This window comes from Apostichopus japonicus, chromosome 9 (genome assembly GCF_037975245.1).
Source record: "Apostichopus japonicus isolate 1M-3 chromosome 9, ASM3797524v1, whole genome shotgun sequence".
NCBI classification, from domain to species: domain Eukaryota; kingdom Metazoa; phylum Echinodermata; class Holothuroidea; order Aspidochirotida; family Stichopodidae; genus Apostichopus; species Apostichopus japonicus.
In genome coordinates, this window is record NC_092569.1 from 21,185,593 (window position 1) to 21,206,360 (window position 20,768).

Below are 20,768 nucleotides of genomic sequence, written 5' to 3' on the forward strand. Positions count from 1 at the left end.
TGTATACAAATAATGCGCGCGTTTCTACACCCCTTCACACGCGCGTTTCTACACCCCTTCACACGCGCGTTTCTACACCCCTTCACACGCGCGTTTCTACACCCCTTCACACGAGCGTTTCTACACCCCTTCACACGAGCGTTTCTATACCCCTTCACAATACAATCGAAAAGTTGCACAGTGATCATACACTCTGGACACATTGTTGTAAACTTGTTTTAGTTGGAGCTTTGCCTAACTACCTACAATATGGATCGCTTCTTTGTCAGGGGAAAGTCTTCAGCCCCTACTTCTTCCTCAGGATGCCCATCAGATCTGGGCAAAGATTTGCCAGAGAGACCAATTTTAGCAGCAAAGATACTGCAAAGATAGTACTTATTTTTCTCCAGTTGCCCTTCACACAGTTGCTGATGAACCCCACTTCCCTGATGACTTCGGATACGGTATCTCTTTCTCTTCACAAGTTCATAGCCTGAATGTGAGTCTCTGACCCATTGTGCTTAACGAAACCATTCCCTTTCTCCAATGCAGATTTCCATTGATTATATCCTTGTATGGTGAATGTTCTGTCTTTTAATGATCAAATTGGTGCAAAGTTTCTACAGGCATAACAAAAGACCCGGTCCGTTGAGATTGAATACTCTATCCATGGGTATTGATCGTACCACCCCTTATTGAATGATCTGTGCCTTGCCCCAAATTTTGTAGGCGGATATGACGCTATTTTCCCCCTGCCCCCCTTTCCTACGCCACAGCTTATATCACAATTTATATCGAAAGAAACAAAGTATGCATCGGACCTCTTAAAATTGTGTATTACTCTCATTTAAATATTAAATCGTAGGTCCTACAGAAATGTTTCATGAGGCACTCATTATAGAAAAGGTCCGTAGGGTCGAGCAAAAGAAAGAAAGAAAGTGATTTGCTTTTTTATTTAATGCTGAATCCGACTGTCAGTTGCTTAAGAATGCATATTCTGAATGCATCTCATATGCATGCATTGCATGTTTTTTTTTTTTTACTATACGCATTTTTTTCCGAGATAAAAATTTACTTTAGGAAATGTCAACGATTAATTTTTGGTCAGGCTTGTGACAGTACAATAAAAAGTACAGAGGACAATATTCTCAACCATTTTCCATGCAATGATGTTTGCTGATATAAATACAAGAGCAATCGTTGCATGTGTAACTGCAACTGCATGATATTATATGCGACTCGTTCTCGAGCACAATAATGCGTTATATTTATTTTCTCATAAAATTATTTGCCCCCCCCCCCTTCATACTATGGTGCCCCTCCGTGTAAAAAATCCTGGCTACAGGCCTGCCGGGACAGTGTTGCTTTTTGCCGTCATGAGAAACTAACTATATGCATTCTATCTGAGGATGTGAAACGAAAATGTTAATCCTTGGGAGCTAGGATCCTCCCCAACCCCAACCCCAATCTACCCTACATGTGGATTCCTCATTGTGGTTTCATTATTAAACTAGAGAAAAACGACTATGGCAAGTCCACTGTTTACACCGGCATACACCGGCGTGTACAATCAATGTCAACGTATATATGGATTTTATTGTATATGACCAATGACACGAAAAACTAATTCTTTACCGAATCCACACCGACCCATACAGTACAAACAGTAAAATGATGTAAGACCAGTTCTGCAGTCGTCGCTAGTCGATTCACATCGAATCCCACAGCTAGATCTGTTATAAAACTTGATTCAACAGAAGAAAAGTATCCGTGGAAGTAAGTTGCCTTGACAACTAATTGGCTAACTCTACGAGTACTAACTTATTCCCAACGTTAAGGCTAAGTTATTGTCTGTTTTAAGATAACTTTTGTTCCGGTCATTGGCCTACTGTACGTGACAACGTTAATACTTTATGCCTTCTACCTGTTCACTTGTATTATTTGTAAGGTACCGTACGTTAGGTCTAGACAACTTATGACTTTCATTTAGGCTTGTTGTAGGCTTGGGAGTTAGGACAAACTTGTTATGGTTTGGACGAAAATGCTGTAGGCCATATGTACTGTACTTTAGTCCTAGGCTGGTTCTAAAACTTCACTAGACAATAAATCACAATCTAAAGAAGAATACAACAATTATTTTTCAATTAATGTGACCTCTTTTTCAAATTTGCAGCTTACATTCTCATGAGTCATTCTAAAATAGTGTGCAGGCTGTATGCATTTTGCTTGAGGACCAATTTCAGAACCATAGACCTACTTTGTCCGCATTTCCCGTGGCCTGCATTTAAGTTCCCTGGGCCTAGAAAAAGAAACACTGGATTAACCTCACTGCAAATCTGAGTGCTTGATTAACCTAGATACTGTATGAAGTAGGCCTTGGTTTATGTATAGCTAGGCCTACTTTGGGAAGTTTGTACAGTACATACATATGCCACAGCCTACTGGTTATTGGATATTTCAGCATAACAGATTGATTCACATATAATGTATTTGGAACTTTCTGTAATATTTTTCATATAGGCTTATAATGTAATATTTCCATTGGTTCATGTCATTTTGTAATGCGGCACATTGATCGGTTAAAATTTTCGCTGTGGATCAACAGGGCCGTCCCTGATCTATATTTACCAAACTCTTACTCATGATAACCATCTGGTGTGTAATTAGCACATTGAGATCTGCTTTTGCACATACACTCCCATCATAAGGCTACAATCTTATACACAACAAAACAATCATTGCACATGCATGACTTCAGTCAGCAACAGTAAATCCAGCTGCAAAAAATTATGTTTCCTATGAGAGTTGATTGTGTCCCAGTGAAGTGCAAAGTCAATAGTCCATTATATGTAAACTGAACTAAGTTTTGCCGAGAAATGATGTACTGTAGCAAAGGTTTTTGTTTTCCCATATTTATATGCTGAAGTCACATGATGTATGATGAACAGCATGTACAGTACTTGTACATGTTCTGTGTGTGTAGTAGCATGGTGGGCTCATAATTGACACACTTAAGGATTTGATTAACGATATATATGTATCAACGAAACTTCGAAATCACTCAACTGTACTCTTTTCTCATATGTGTAGTTCCTCAGAAATGTTATGATCTCAAAATGTTTATTGTTCTGTACCTACGCAATGCGTACAATTCAGCAGAATTTGACCACAAAATGTCTGCCGTGTCACGTTCTTTCATACCCCTAAATTGACACGTCGATTTAGCTAACTGTAGTGTAGTCCTAAGTATACATCCATTGTCTTTGGATGCTGTTTGCTTTGCTCTGAACCTCTAAGCTCTGACAAGACTCAGGTCACAGAGACTAGTGGTATTATATTGAGGTAATTTTGGTTATTTTTAGGGAGTAAGATTTCCAAATGCCCAAAAAAAAAGTGCAAAAGGGGGGGGGTTAAAGGTGTGATTAAAAGCCAGAAAAAAAACACAATTTGATCAGCTGGGCTCATATGTGTAACTCATCAAATATGTAACTGCTTGACTGCAAAAAGTTTAGGTTGCCTGCTGCTCAATTATGAAGCCTTTACTAATACATACATGTAGTGTTTTAAGTAGGCCTACATTACTTTTAGACCTCATTAACATTTACCTTTTGAGAGCATGCAAAGGAATTCTGAATTGAGAGACCTAAAGACCTTATCTGTGGAAAATCAAATAAATCAAATCAAAGCCAGATTTTCTGAAGTCTTTTCAGTGCATTTTGCTTTTAGGATTTTGTTTTTGTCTGGTTGTCCCTTGGACAAACAGGTATTACTTTTCGGTTTACGGATTTCAGAGCAACTTTGGTTGTCCGAAGAAACATATAGCAAAATATCTATGACCATGTATACACTGTAGAAGCGATGTTTAGGTTGTTGAAAACAACATCAACATTGGCCATGCCGGAGATACCAATATCATAAAACTATATCATATATTTACAATGCAATCTGAATGTGAAAAAAAAACTAACTAACTGATAGTCCTTCAATTGGACAACCTCCAAAGCCTAGCTATCTCGGTCTTCCCAACAAGATTTTGTCATCTCAAATGAGTAGAGGACTATTTGCAAGTACAGTACAATGTCTTTGTATCAGCGCAACAAAGAATTAAAGGCCAGTAAAATGTATTTCTGCTTACTTGCACTTCTTGGGGTAACTAGGCTGTTTTTTCTCCTTACTTACTCAACCATGTACACACACACACCCACCGACTTAAATACACTTCTAATAGAGAGTAACAAAAGGGCCTTGTCAGCAAATACCTTTCCTTGAGAACTGATTGCTAAATCTTTGAATGGGTAAGCTCTCAGCTTTGCTCCAATGAAGCATATCATGAAAAACAGATTTAAAAATCACAGTAGTGAACAGAGGCTTGGCTCATTAAGGGGCTCACCCTTTTCTAGCCTCTTATAAAAAGTTGTGTTAAATTGTTAACAAAATAAGACTAAATAAGTATGTCTTGCTTGGTTAATGATGCTGTTATTTTGACCAGATATACAGGAGAATTTGACTCTTATCTCTGTGGACCTGTGCAGCACGGGATTGGTTCATATATAAGCAGGACAGGTAAAAAATTTACAGCCTTATTGGTTGTGGGGACCAACTGTCTTTTAATTAACTTTGTTGGTGACAATAGTTCATAAAATAATAAGAAAACTGATTTGGGGAGTTTTATTTATATTTAACTATATTTGCATTTTCCTTTCAAATCAGAAATGAATTCTAAACAGTCATGGGGACAGTATATATGAATCGATATGGGTTTGTAATTTCCCAAGAACTATTCTACACAGTTCAAACATGTATACATAACGTAGCACTTTTATTACATGTAACACATGCATCATATGCACATCATGCTAATTCAGAGCAAAGTCACGGTTCATGCGTACAAAGGCAGTAATGCTTAATGCGCATATTATACATTGTTTATAGGTTTATGTATTTATATATTCCAAGAAACTCATCTGGCATCAAACATGTATATGTTTGCGTACAATGACTGTATAAATGCCTCAAAGTAAAGTAAAACTTTGAATGATTTGGCTTTATTTTGACATCTGAGCAAACTAGGAATAAGTGAGTGACTAGAATGGAACACAAATCCATTGACCTCAGAAATCCTGTGTATGTGTAGGCCCAACTGAGCTATCCAGGACCTGTTTGATGACCGTGCATACATATACCTTGTATGTACAATAGAAGAGGTTCCTTTGATATTGTACTGTAGTACAGTACTTACTTGGCTAAGACTTATTCTGCGAGCCAAGCCAAGTTTTTAATTGAGCTCTTTTCTTTTTGCTTTAAGACTACAATAAGACCCAAATTACCCGTAGAAGTTACAGTGAGTTACTCAATCTGAAGTATATATACATCTTAAATTGTTATCTATTGCAAGTGTACAGTTGTATTTGATCTATAGCTGTGCTTGTATACCTGAATTGTAATACAGTTTATACTGTATGTACAGTGCACATGCAGTTAAACACAGTATTTATTAGCATTTAATGGTATGCTGTATTGGCCCCAAATATGCTTGATATTCAAATATGGTCACCTTGGTCAAAATTCTTAAAAGTTCTGCATGTTTTCATTACAACCTTTGAGGAAGTTTTCCTCACTGGGATATTCAGTCATCTTGTGTGTTCCTTAACAATATCTGAGAACAATTTGAAGAGTAAAGACCTCCAGGAAAATACTTTTTGAAAACTTCTAGCAATTATAGCGTGCTATAATTTGGGGCCTATACCTTTAAGTATATATGCCTAACTTTGATCACACAGTGACAGCCTGGATGCAAGGGGACTGGGGTCGAGAGCAGATCAGTCGTTTGGTTTTTCGTTCCCAGGTTCTTTCGTGGAAGGCTAATCTTAAAAAATATCTTTATATACATTACAAAAGTGATGTGTTCAGTACAGTACTTGTCTAGTGTCCACACTTTACTTATTGAAATTTCTAAAGTCCTTTCACAATCATGAACAGAAAATAGCATAATTTAATCAGTGCTGTAGAATGCAGGGTTAAGTTTGCAGAGTGCAGTATGAAAGCCTACAAACTACAAAAGAGAGACCTGTGAATATTGGGTTCAAGATTATTAGGAAAATATTTAAAGTATCAAAAACAAATTGTTTGGATTGTGTTGAACAAAATGCAATATTTCACAATTCACTGCGCTCGGCCTCTCTCAACTCTACTAAATTGCACCTTCCCATCTACCTGGCCTAATAGCTGGTAACATAGAAGCACTGCGACCCTTGACCCTCCTCTGGGTCATCACAGGTTACCCCCACCTTTTGGATCTACCCCAACTGCCAGAGAGTGTTGCCTCCATGGGTAAATATGTTTCTTAATTTGTTGTTACCAAAACTGCCTTTCATATCCAAATAAATTTTGAACCTCTGCAAGTTATGTAAAAATTATGCCCTATGGTTATAAGATATCATCAAGGGGTTAACTCAGACTAAGATTTTTTTTAAAAAGTACTTACAGAGCTCACAAAAAAAGGAGTTTACATCATTGTGTGTAGCCCCATCCAATCAGATTAAAAAAAAAATTGTTCCAATTTTATGTTTTTAGACATATATTAATTATGCAATGTTGCATAATTAATCTGTGATGTCATATTGTACACTTGGATAATGCATGAAACTCTCTTTTTGTGTATACAGTAGACTGATGCATAATGCAAACCCCCCAATCTAGAACAAACTTTGATGAAGTTACTTGATCATATTTTAAAAATATGAACTAATGTCCCATCAAACAGTTCTTAACATTGCAAATTTCCAAGGTTATGGATTAGTTTAGGAGCACAAAAAAAAAGAATGATAGCAGCTTTGTAGTTCATGTCAGATTTTAATGTTGAATAAAAAAACAAATATTAAAGTACATAAATTTTAAGAATTTTAGTTACAAAACTGAGCATTAAAACTATTTGACAAGTACAGTGAAATACTGTAGGTAGAGTATACCATAGAAGGTAGCACTGTATACATCAGTTTTACTGTACAGTATGTGTCAAATAAATTGAAGAAGTTTATGGTTAAGCTTTATTTTGTTTGAAAAAGAGGACTTCTTTATCTACACTAAGAATAATCCAATTCTAGTTGAGTTGAAATGGAGGTATTTTTTCTATTTATAATACGCTGTAATTCATGTGGTATAATATGCCAGCCCGGATGAACAACAATTACAAATACTCTATGCTAATATCGATATCACTTCACAATGATACTTATATGTCTGTACATGCAGTCTGTAGTATTGTGCCCAAGATACAGTAAAATAATTTTACACTCTCTGTTGCATAACATTTCCTGTACAATATTGTTTTAATGCATGAAACTTCATACAGTATTTAGCATGTAGTATGTAGGAAAATTCCTGGTGGACTAATTTACTGATCATTTGAATTTTCAGAGTATTTGAGTCGATTACTTGAATTGATCTGTTTTTGTGTCGATGGCATGCTTACTTGTGAAGTAAACATGGTACACAAGCACTTCAATCTACCGTTCGGCAAAATGGAGACAATCGTACTGCTGATTTACTTCCTATCTCTTACCCGTCTCCAATAAATATTAGCACTTTCCTAATTATATTACCTAGAGCTGACCTACTGTACAGTATTTTCTGGTAACATTTTTGCAATGCACCCGCAATCCTGTAACCTGTAAGCCTTCAGTCTCTGTTTAATGATTGTGATCAGCTTCCATACCTCTCTTTTATTTTTCAGATAAGTTTCCATATTCCTGAAGTAGACACCATGTCTTATGTCCAATATCACCATTCATATTCACTCCCAAGGCATATACTGAAACTCAAACCTAACAGTCTAGGCTTCTTGTTAGTCCTTCTTGTATCTCAGTCGCACGTTTTAGTCCGATCTGAGTTTGCTGAAATCAATACCAAACACATACAATCCAAGCAAGATGTAGCCAATGGTGGTGAGGACATACTCATACAGCACGACGACATTAAATCACAGAGTGGTTTGCAAACACTTAAAGTAGGAGCTACCAAAGGAATTCCACCACTGGATACCAATGGTTATATCATATTTTGTCCATGTATGGGTAAGCTTAAAATTCCATTACTTCTTTCCTTAAAATTATTAATGCAGTCTATATAGAATTCCACCCCTGGATACCAATGATGTATCATATTTTGTCCATGTATGGGTAAGCTTAAAATTCCATTATTCTTTCCTTAAAATTAATGTATATATTTATCTTCTGTATACTTTAAGACTACATGTGAGAACTCATACTGTAAATATGAATCTCTGCCGATATTAAATGATCAGCTGTGTGTTGAATCTAGTCCTATCTCCTGCAGCCTACAGTATGTGTGTATATCAGGCTCCATGACTGGTACCATACATGCAGTAGTCAACTATGCTGGGTCTATAGCTATGTAGGTGAAGCACTGACATATCTATGTGCATCCCTTGGTCGATTGCTGTATGTTGAATCTTGAGACATGCAGTCTACAGTATATATATGAGGCTCCATGACTGGTACCGTACATGCAGTAGTCCAGTATGCTGGTCTAGATGTATAGGTGAAGCACTGATATATCTATGTGCATCCCTTGGTCGTTAGCTGTGTGTTGAATCTCGAGACATACTGTACAACCTACAGTATGAGGCTCCATGACCATGGTACCATACATGCAGAAGTCCAGTATGTTGGTCTAGATGTGTAGGTGAAGCACTATGTGCATCCCTTGGTCGTTAGCTGTGTGTCGAATCTTGAGACATGCAGCCTACAGTATGTATATGAGGCTCCATGACTGGTATCGTACATGCAGTAGTCCAGTATGCTGGTCTAGATGTAGGTGAAGCAGTGATATATCTTTGTGCATCCCTTGGTCATGATCGACTAACTAGTATACATGGATTTAATGAGGGTTGAATGGAGTAGAGACATTTACCTTTCATGGAACATAAATCAAGTGATTTTTCCCTCAATTTAAGCGACACAGTGATTGTAATTGAAGTCCTGATTTCATACCTACTACATGTATGTGAGCTTACAGGTACAATAGGGTGTGGCAAGTCAGGTTGTCTACAGAACTGTGTTAGATCAACATAGCTGGGGGATGACCTGGAGTACAGTAATTATAATGTGTGCAAGCTACACAAAACCAGTAACGGTTTATAGTTCCAAAAGCCTGTGACTAGGAACCAAATTCATTTGACCTTTTCAAATTACTGCTGTGCAGTGTTGTGGGAATGATTCTTCTCTGCTGTTTGTACTTTCTGGTTTGCCAAATGTGGAAACCGGGTTTCAGGCACTGGTTCTGTAAACACAAATTTATTCATAATGTTTGCACTACAGTGGTGATAAATGGGGTGCCTATACAATATTAATTCAACCCCCTATGTACCTTCAACATGAATCCCTTAGAAAAGTGAACAGATGCTGGTAGGACGGGACAGACAATATCGTAGGTGCAGGCAGTTCCCTAGAGCAGGAATGGTAAAGCGGTTGCACCACTGACATTTTATTTTATAATCACATATATCTAAGGCTTGATTACTCTAAGCCTGTGTCTATCTGTAATGATTACATGGATTGGGTGACAACTTCTGTAGGCATCTTACAGTAACTGATGGAAGTCAGCATGCTAAAGACACAGGGAAACAACTGTATCAAGGGCGTAGGAACCGGGGGGGCTGGGGGGGCGCCAGCCCCCCCAGTGAAAAATGTGGAGGGGCGGAAGTATCATTCCGCCCCCCACTTGGCAAGTCAGAAAACCCCTTTTTCATTTCCAAATGAGAAAAAAAATCTCATTTGGAGCACCAAATTGCATCTCAGGCCAGGTGAAAATACAAAATTAAGTTTACAAAACGGAGTGGGTGTTGAAGTGTGCTATATTGCACCAAATTGCATCTGAGGTCACCTGGAAATGCAAAAAATTCCAAAGGGGAGGGGGTTCCCCCTCCCCTTATACCCCTCCCCCAGGTCGGCCATCGATCTTCAGCCCCCCCCCCCCCCCACTCAAAAGTACCTTCCTACGCCCATTAACTGTATGGTCTAGACAATGAAGTTTCCTGATATATACTGTATATCTCTATCTACAGTGCTAGGAAGAAAAAACATGACTTTTCACATGATTATTCCTTTGAAAAGGTTCCTATAAAAATGGGCTTTGAAACTTAAAGGAAATTAGAAGACTTTGTGGTTGTCATGAGGGATGAAAAATATGTCTTGCACAAGTATATTTCTATCATTTTTTATGCATGTTCTTTATATTAGTAAATTCTGCTAAATGATATCCTTCAGGTAGATTTGGGAACCAGATGGAACAAATGATAGGTGGTTTGTCATTTGCCAAGATGCTTAACAGGACTCTGATTTTGCCACCTCTGCGGGAAGATCTATCAGTAAGTAGTAGTAGTAGTAGTAGTAGTAGTAGTAGTAGTAGTAGTAGTAGTAGTAGTAGTAGCAGTAGCAGTAGTAGCAGCAGCAGCAGTAGCAGTAGCAGTAGTAGCAGCAGTAGTAGTAGCAGTAGCAGTAGTAGTAGTAGCAGCAGCAGTAGTAGTAGTAGCAGTAGTAGTAGCAGTAGTAGTAGTAGTAGCAGTACGTAGTAGTAGCAGTACGTAGTAGTAGCAGTAGCAGTAGTAGTAGCAGCAGTAGTAGCAGTAGCAGTAGTAGTAGCAGTAGTAGTAGTAGTAGTAGTAGTAGTAGCAGTACGTAGTAATAGCAGTAGCAGTAGCAGTAGTAGTAGCAGCAGCAGCAGCAGTTGTAGCAGTAGTAGTAGTAGTAGTGCAGCATCACAATATAGTGAAAATGATAGATGTCATAAAGTTAACAAACTGTTTGTCCTCAACTTAGGCTTAAAACAGAACGGGTTAAATATACAGTAGTATGATGTTGGTATGTATTAGACTATCCTATAGTGTCTACTGCATAATTTGTCAGATAAAAATGAATACACCGCATTGGTTTAGTGAGTATAGTAGTATCAGCATTTACAAAAAAAATATATTTTAGTAGCATTTATCTCTTGATGTTATTAACCACAAGTGTTAAAATATAATAAAACTGTTAGCAAACTGCTAATGTACTAGAGAGCCTGACGTGTAAGAGAATGTGTAAAAGTAAGTTGGCCTGACGTTTCGATCCTAGCAGGATCTTCCTCGAAACGAAACGGATCGAAACGTCAGGCCAACCACAATTATTGTAACAGTAGGCTGTACTGTACAACTATATAAAGAAGAAACTATTTCACAAACGGTAGAAGATCCAGAAGAGGTCTTTCAAATTCAACCTAAATTATCTTGCCATTATCTCCGCTATGTTTCTTCACTTATTTGCATCGCATACTAATTTGCATCGCATTCACTAATTTGCATGGCATTCACTGATTTGCATCGCATTCACTAATTTATATCACATTCACTTATTTGCATGTTCATTGATTGCAAAGTGCTGTAGCTAATTATTGCAGTAATTAATCCTACGTTATTCATGTAACTTACATTAAAAATTTCAGCTTCCATGGAGGCTCTATAGCTGCCACAATAATTTCAATATGAAATGCCAAAAGTTCACACTCATATCAGTTTACAATCATAACTTTTTCAATAGGACAAAGTCGTTTGCAGTACTGCAGTCTGCCTGCCATGGCAGTGACCTCAGGCTACAGTACCTACTGCCCTCATGAAACAATGGAAGTTGACAAGTAAACTGTCAAGTTCTAATTACAATAGTGTCAACAATGCATTGTCCTTTCACGGTACAGTGTCACCTCACATTGACAAAGCACTTGTGACCAATCAAGCTGTCAGGCTGGTTGACACCTACTGTACTCTCTATTTTATTATAATGTACTGGAGGTCATCATGCATGGAGATGTACCATGTACAGTACCTGTACTGCTGATAGTTGCAGCTAGTGGGAAAATAATTGACGTGTACAGAAGGCAAGAAACCAGCACTGGAGTTGATTTTAGACAGATTAATTTTGTAGCATCATTGATTCATTGTGTTGACTTGAATTTAGTCCTAAACCCAAATGCACCCTAAGTTTGTACCAGTGGTTATGACACCACAGCATGAACGTGGGTTGTGTTTAACAAGTCTCACGATACAATCAACAGGCTCTCCTCTTCCCCTGCTGGTTTCTTTCTCTCTTCTCTCCATCCCTTGTCTACTAATCCCCTTACATCTATCTCTTTGTGTTCACCATGCTCATTAAACCTGTCTGTATTCTGTGCATGTTTTTGTCCCTTCTGTTACTGTTACTTGTCATTAAGCCGTTGAAGAAGATCCTGCCAGGATCGAAACGTCAGGCCAACTTACTTTTATACACTCATCTCTGTTAAAGCACAATATTCACAACTCATCTTCTGTCCCCCTAAGCTTCCCTGATTCCCCATTCACCATCACAATAAGGCGATTATATCTACCGTTTACTTTTCTGTTAATTCATTATTTATTTAACTAATTTCACTGCTATAGACTCACACACTGTGACGATTTCTCGTCACCTGGATCATAATGTACAGCAAGTACATTTCAATTCAGTTGAAAAATGACCAATAGTGGAATGACTTATGACAAGGTTTAATCACTGTACATCAATATTTTATATGTGCCTACAGACATTCACCACGTTTACAGACTGGTTTCAGGTAGATCCGATTCTAGAATTTCATAGGGTCATCAAAGGTGAAGACTTTATGCAACACTACGGTGAGAGTTACTGGCCGGCCGGAAGAAGAAATGGTTACTGTCGGGACTACGTAGTAGACAACAACAGGTGTCGAATGAAATATGGTCAGTAAATTGAGATTTGGAAATATGAGATTGGTTACTTACTGTTGTTAGATGTAACAAAGTAAGATTGTTTGTTAAGGAACATATAAAGCGATAGGATCAGCAAAGTTGTTGGAATCATTTATGTTATATTTTAATTATGCAATTTGGAATGTGTCGCATTCCTGAACTTCCATCGGACTTCAACGCCTCTCCAGACTAATATTCAACTGTAAGGCTGTCCCTGGGGTTAGCTCTACAAGGAATGCTGAACATGGAACAATGGAACAGCAAAGAGAAAATAATCATAATCATAATAATTAACAGTTCTTATATATAGCGCAACTTACAATAAAGTCTCGATGTGCTGTACTTAAAGCAGCATTTTGCATTTGGTTGCCGTTTTCTATTTTTTGGACATGTCCATCGAGTTTTTCACATATATCAATCACAAAACAGCAAACTAAGATATCAGCCAAGTTTTTCCCTGCCAACATCGTTAATTGGCGAGTAATTAAGGATATTTGCAAAGAATGAGAAAAGTATCCACGACAAAATTCCACATTTAAAATTAATCATACAGTACCCCAAACCCACTAGTTTGAATTCAACCAATCAGAGATGCAGGTTTAGTTATGAGCCGTTGCTAAAAATAGATTCAAGACTTTGCGTTGGCACAACCAGGGAGTTGTTACGGAACTCCCTGGTACAACTGCCATATAGACTGTACACAAATCAAGCTTGGTGTTGGATTACGTATTGGTCAATGATGTGCGTAGTGTTTAAATATTCATTTTATAGGCGAGGTTAATTGGGATCCCAACGGAAAATATCTTGGAAAAAAACAAAGTGAAAGTTGCAAATTTTTCGACTTTATGCCACCATTTGAAGTAAGATTTAAATAGATAAGCTAGTTATGTATGTCGTTATGGCATAGTGGAGTCAGTGAGGTTGAGAAATATAGAAAAGGGCGCAAAATGCTGCTTTAACCCTGGTCATTGGTTACTTGTCACACCTACACACCAAAGTGTGCACAATTCTCTCCTGGGGCACCACAGTGCACCACAGCCACATGCCCCCTGAGGGACTTCTCATAGGGTGCAGCCACAAACCGGCGCACGCAACTGTATTTACAAGTCACCCCATAAGTCCCACCTGGGTAAAGAGAGGCAATGGAGATAAAGTGCTTGCCCAAGGACACAGCGCAATGATCTGGCCAGGGCTCGAACCTGTTATCCTTAGATCACAAGTCCACTGCCTTAACCACTTGACCACAATGCCCTCCCTAGTAGATGGTTGCCTTTCATCATTTTCAATTGTATCGGTGCCAACGGTGCTCATCAGGTAATCGGTGCTCAATTACCATCGTTAGAGTACTTGTATCATGAGAGGGTCTGCAATAAATTGAAGCATATCATGCAAGACCCAACACCCTTTGTTTGAGCACTACAATGACAACCGCATTTATGCCCACCACATACACTCGAGGGGCCGCTACAGATACTCATTTTTGCCTAATTCTATCCATATATTTAATTCACAAGTGAGAAGATAAGTTTCTTATTCGTAGGACTTGCTATATGTTTGTATTACTGTATGTGTATCGCAGTCTATTGATATCTTTTACTATTGCTTTTCTTTTTTCTTTTCTTTGTTCGTTTACGACCTGTGTAAGTCCTATTTCCGATTGTGGACAATAAATCAATCAAATTCAAAAATGCTTGATCACAGGTTTGCCGCACTCAGCCTTCTGGGATTACTTTAACGTTGACTTCGATGGGGTGATCAGCTTTGACCTGATCGATGAAGTGGACCTCTCATTAGAAAGTGAAGTCAAATTGTTGCGGAAGCAATGGATAGAGAGGTTGGTACTAGCAAGGCGCATAGCCAAAGGGGATGAAGGGGGCGACCTCCCCACCCCCCCCCTCCAGCATATTTTGTTTGTACGTTTTTATGATATCGCTAGGAATTTCAAATAGAAAATGCTTAGATGCGACTTGCAAGGCTTGGGAAGTGCCATTTCCAGCGATCTGGGAGGCATTTTCGGCCAAAATTTTATTGTACGCTTCGCGCCAACCCGTGGTGGCGCTATGCTTCTAAGATAGTTTCCAATGCCAAATCTACGGCTCTGATATTTTGCCTACTGGTTCGCCCCTCCCTTGGCAAATTCCTTGCTACATGGCTAGTACTAGCAGAGTAGAACAAGTGCTGAGCAATATACAACTTAGAGTAACTTAGAGTAACAAATTAGTTGGCATTTTGTGCCAGTGATCAGTTTGGCAGCCATTTAAGTTGACAAGCAACTGGATGGGAACTGTTACTAATCAATTTGTTATTTTCTCTCATCATATCTCCATGGAAGACTGTTTTAGTTTTTACTTGGTTAATTTGCATTTTATTTCTAAGTTATTAACTGAACCTGAAAGCTGAATGAATCCATGATTTTAATTATTATGGTCTGCAGGTTCCCTAGCTCAGAGCATCCTGTCCTTGCTATGTATAATGTACCAGGAAGTTTCCCATCACTACCAGGAAACAAATTTATACAAAAGTACATCAAATGGAATTCATCCCTTTTAGCAGAAGCAGATAAGGTCAAGCAAATGTTATTTGGAGGAGAGAAGTACCTTGGAATACATCTTAGAGTTGGTGAAGATTGGGTAATCAGTTTAACTATAAGAAATTACCAAGATTTGAATTGTTTTTAAGCCAAGTTATTCATTTCCTTAAACAAACTTAAATGATTTGCAATAAATTGGCTTACAACAAGACACCGTGCTTCTTATCTCGAACATAGTTTAGCCAACCATCTCTTCGAAACTTATTTGAAGATACATCATTTGCATGTCTGAAGTTAGTGCTTAGTCTATCATTCATGTATTTGATATCATTGCCAATTCTTACTTTGGTCAATGCGATCACAAGTCAAGAAGAAGAAAATAAAGGAACAACTATGCAGTGGTAAAGAATTCACTAACTAATCTTGAATAGATCATTAACTGGTTCATGTCGGAATAACAAATATGACTTTCTGCTTTGAATGAATCTTTCTAGGATGAAGTAAATCTCCTTAAATTTGTTCTAGTTCATGACCTTAATATTTCTTGTCTTCTATTTCATTTCTTCTATAACAGGACAGAGTCTGTCAAACAGCTGTTGGAGTCTCCAGCATGTACTTTGCTTCACCTCAGTGCAAATCATCCAATCACGGTAGAATCTTTCAAGGAATGTGCTATCCGTCTGTTCAGGAAATATTGGACTTGACCAAAGAAGCGATTATGACCTTTGACCTAAGACATCTCTACATTGCATCAGATGATAATCCTTACAAGGAGGACTTTAAAGAAACTCTCCATGCCTTGAATGTAAGTTTGTTAGCTCTTTCGGCTTGCCAAGTGAAGGTACAGGGGCGTCGGAGCCGGTACGGCAGGTCCGGCGAACGCCGGACCAATCTTCACGGCGCAAAAAAAAAAAAAAAGTAGGACTAAGAAAACAAAAAATGGCAAAAAATAATCTGGGAGGTATATTTTTCAATTACTTTCAATAATGATGACAGCAAGTAGGCTAAATGTGACTACTCTGGCATGGCAGGGGTCTTGTTTTCAAGCTTGGGAAGTGCCATTTCCCGCAATCAGGGAGTCATTTTGTCAAAATTTTCTCCATTGCGCTACGCGCCAACCATGGTGGCGCGTAGCATAGTTTGACCTACCAAACGTCTTCCGATAATTATGATAGATGGCCACACTCTTATCTGCCGTACCAATCCCAAATAGCTTCCGACGCCCCTGAGGTAGCTTTATTAAGTGACAATGTGTATACTCAACTCATCCAATAATAGGAGCAAGGTCCATTTTGTGTTGAAATTTTAAAAAACACATCTATCACTTTGTCAATTTCCATGACAGTTGTTGCCCATGTCAAGGTTTCATTACACAAATTTTGTCAAATTTTAAACAAGGTAGATCAACTCAAGATAAGTCAATCAACCTACCTTAATTAAAGTTGACATTTGAACCATCAGTTGGTATTGGAGTCAAGGAAAGACAGCAAGGAGAAGGGGTGAAAGGTCACACAAGTTGAAAAGCCAGTCGACCTATTGCTCCTCCCAGCGATTAAATGTGTTTGAAAATTGTTGACAATGTTTGCTTGGCGAAGGAGGTCCAATTTTAAGAGATTCATAGTTGACCAAATGTATGTTTCTGGTACACACGGACAAACTGCAGTGGCTTTTGTTTATGGTATGTGTCATGAAGATACGTCAAATTTGTCACTATGCAAAAGTAAATTGAGCTGCCTCCATACAATGTTGATTCTACAGTAGCTCACCTACCTAGAGCAGTCAGTAATTGTGTCTGACAGGTATCATTCATGGGACTTATTTTTTCTATAACAAGTCAATTGAGCTGCCTCCAAACAAGCTTCTCGGCTCTACAGCAACTCACCTAGGTAGAGCAGTCAGTAATTGTGTCTGACATGTTTCATTCATGGGACTTAGTTTTCTATCAAAAGTCAAATGAGCAGCCTCCAAACAAGCTTCTTGGCTCTGCAGCAGCTCACCTAGGAAGAGCAGTTAGTAATTGTGTCTGACAGGTATCATTCATGGGACTTAGTTTTCTATCAACATTTTTTATTTGATTTCTACCTGTGAAATTGTTTGCAATAACACCAGTTTACCACACTTGTTGTTTATAAATGTCTCTGTTGTGGTTTACCAATCATAACACAGTTAATCACAGGTTGAAGGGCATCACTGTCATAACTGCTTTCCATGAATGCACACTGTGTAACACAATAGCCAGGTTACATACAGACCAGGGCTTACCAACAATATACAGAGGAGTTCATTGTCAACACTCATTGGAATAGACTGTAGTATTCTTTAAAGGTGTGTACAGTGTTGATCAGGAACAGTGGCGGAGCTATGGGTATTGGTCAGGGGGGAGGGCGAGAATGGTCTGTAGGGGCGCTTTCGACACTTTCTAAGCAGAGTGCCACCACAAATTAATAGTTACTGTCTGCATTAATACAGTTACATATTATGTATGACAACATCCTTTTTCAAGCTCTAACCTGTCAGGGTTAACAAAAAATTGTTCTTGTCAGTTCTTTGCATTAAGTTGTAAGTTTTAAGTTATCCTTCTTCCTAATAGTAGCAGTAAGGCTAGGCTCCCAAGTTTTAGCTATGACTCGTATCAAATTCTATTGAAGAGCTGTGTAGAAGCATTCTCATATTCCTTTGCAATATCTCTTATTTGAATTTTTTACCAATTCAATTATTTTAATTAATGTGTATTAATTACCTAATTGTAAGTTCAATACCACAATATAGTCATGAAATGGTTCACACTTGTTTGCATCCTATGAATGGGTTTCAGGGTGACAATATGCCATATGACCCCTAATACATCCCTAGCAACAGAGGCATAGCTAGACTTCCTTTTAATGATGGCCCAAAACTTTTCCAAGAGGGCATGCAGATTCTATTTTCTAAATTAAAAAAAAAAAAAAATCTGGCCATCCTTGGGCAGGCCAAAGTCCAGACAATAGTTGGTTGTCCCCTTGCCCTCCTCAACTCTGCTTTGCTATTGCATAACATCCCCTCAGAAGAAATATGGCCAAACTTTCCTAATGCCACTGGTATCATCCTCTCCTGCAGGTTACTGTACATCATTACAACCCCACAAGTCCACATCTAGACCTGATCATGCTAGGCGAGGCGGACTACTTCATTGGTAACTGCATATCTACCTTCACATCATTCATCAAACGGGAACGAGATGCTCGAGGACGTTTGTCCACATTTTGGGGTTATCCTGTCTGATAACACTCTCTATAGTGAATATAGTAATGGACATGTTGTATCTGCACCATGTGTCTTTCGATGTCTTCATTCATCTGTTTTATGTATTCAGTCTCTATAATGTTTATAGTAATGGACATGTTGTATCGGCACCATGTGTCTTTCAATGTCTTCATTCATCTGTTTTATGTATTCATTCTCTATAATGTATATATTAACGGACACCTTTGATCAGCACCATGTGTCTTTCAATGTCTTCATTCATCTGTTTTATGTATTCAGTCTCTATAATGTTTATAGTAATGGACATGTTGTATCGGCACCATGTGTCTTTCATTGTCTTCATTCATCCGTATATGTACTCAGTTCATTTTATGATAAATACTTTTTATTTTCTTTGTCATGTTTGTTGGTTTGTCTAACTATTTTTTTTTTCTGAAGAGTTGCTCTTAAAATGTTCAACCAGAATATGCTGCTGTAAGACAATCTAGAAGTAAAGATTACTAGATCTATCTTAAATGTTTAATACATTTAATACAAGATTTTATCTGAAGAGCAGTTTGTGAACTTGCGACCTTTTATTTTTATATTTTTTTATAATAACTACCAAGTGTTCATTCAAATTTGCAAACTCTTACCATTTTAACGTATGTGTTTGTTTAAGTTGTTGCTATGTTACTTTTCAGTTTTTACTAACTTTCCATTACCTTTTGTAAAAGTCCTGTTTTATAAAGTCATGTTTCATAAAGTCCTCTTTCAAAAAGTCCTATTTCATCATTAAATATTTGGTGAAGTAACCAAAACATGTCAATAACTCATCTATGTATGAAGCCAAAGTCTGTTTGAGGTATACACAATATATTATTGATTGCAATATTATGTGTCATTGTTTGTGACATTACTTGAGACAAGAGGCAACATTTTATATTTTTCATTTATTGTCTGAGCCTGAAATTTCAACCTTGGCTTTATCGATTCTCTTTCCCATCTTTGAGCCAAACGCAAGCTCCATTCTTACCATGTAAGGGACTAAATATATTTTCATGACTTTTATAAAGTAATATATTTATGTACACTATCAGTTTTAATATAGAACACTTGAAATCACTCTATATATTTGATATTATACCTTTGATAACATTTGTGCAGTCCTGATTTTAATTGATGATACATTGTAACCATTAAACTAACAGGTAAAATTGCTAGCTTTAAATAGCTTTTTTTTTTATTTGAGAAGAATCTTTATAGTCCCATTCTAGAAGAAAAAGAGAGGAAAACAAAACTAATGTGATCAATGTTCAAAGTTCTGAGTTACTTTGAGCCATTTTATTAAGGTGTCTTTACGTCTCTTTCAAGTATTTCATGACATAAGTGGAAGTATGAAATCTCAACACACTTTTCTCCTTTGAGGTACCAAGATTGATATCTAATATTTTTGCAGCATTTATTTGTAGTGTTTTTATCGTTTTTACAGCTTTACTTGTAATTATACTGTGTTTTTGCAGTGTTTTAAATTTCAGTTTTGTTTGAAATGTGATGAAGTCAATGTTTGATTTAATAGGGTATGAAACCATTATCCACAAGTAGAGCACACTATAGGTTTGTCTAAGATTCCTCTCCAGTGTCCATTTGATTATGCTAGCAGTTAAAAGAGACCAACTTGATTCCCACAATGGATACTTTATATGAACTGTGCCCCTATTTGAGCTGTGTTCCCCATCAGGTGAACAACCACCATTTTTTGCACTGGTGAGAGTGTGTGTTAAGACGAGGGGGGAAGGGGAGGGGGGCTAAACTTTTATGTTCCTCTTTGAAAAGTTTTGACCAAACGGAGGGTGCTTTGCTGAAAAATGGGTGCCATATTTTTCTTCTTTGCTTCTTATCCTTAGCAGTTAAAGTTATACATTACTTCTGTATACATATGTTGTATACTTATGTACTGTGCAATAGGATTTGTAACATTCTGTCGGTGGGGGGAGGGGAGGCAGAGGGTTGGGGAACGTTGATTTTATACTCATCTTATTTCATCTCAATTGTCTCAATACAATTAATAATAAGTAAAAGTAATTTTTAATAATAAAACGTATAGTGCATACAATCTTGTTACCATACATTGTAGGGGAGAAAAGCCATTTCAAGTGATATTCTGCAACCACTTTAGATGTTTTAGCTGTTCCTTCCTCCCAGTTTGTCTTTCAAGTGAATAATAATTGAAGTACATATCGA

The 20,768-nt window shown here is 37.7% G+C and overlaps 1 protein-coding gene across 5 annotated transcripts; it reads left to right on the top strand.

Annotated features, from left to right (window-relative positions):
* The first annotated feature begins 1,577 nt into the window (after positions 1 to 1,577).
* On the top strand, positions 1,578 to 20,768 carry LOC139973100 (GDP-fucose protein O-fucosyltransferase 1-like). 5 transcript variants are annotated; one of them, XM_071979506.1, is made up of 8 exons: positions 1,578 to 1,755; positions 7,712 to 8,051; positions 10,266 to 10,366; positions 12,589 to 12,763; positions 14,474 to 14,606; positions 15,207 to 15,402; positions 15,877 to 16,107; positions 18,399 to 20,768. In XM_071979506.1, the coding sequence occupies exons 2-8, from the start codon at positions 7,742 to 7,744 to the stop codon at positions 18,561 to 18,563; spliced, it is 1,311 nt and encodes a 436-aa protein (XP_071835607.1). In that variant the 5' UTR covers positions 1,578 to 1,755; positions 7,712 to 7,741; the 3' UTR covers positions 18,564 to 20,768. The 5 variants fall into 5 exon arrangements, with proteins under 5 accessions (XP_071835607.1, XP_071835610.1, XP_071835609.1 ...); XM_071979509.1 differs by lacking the exon at positions 1,578 to 1,755 and adding an exon at positions 1,807 to 1,927; XM_071979508.1 differs by lacking the exon at positions 1,578 to 1,755 and adding an exon at positions 4,406 to 4,542.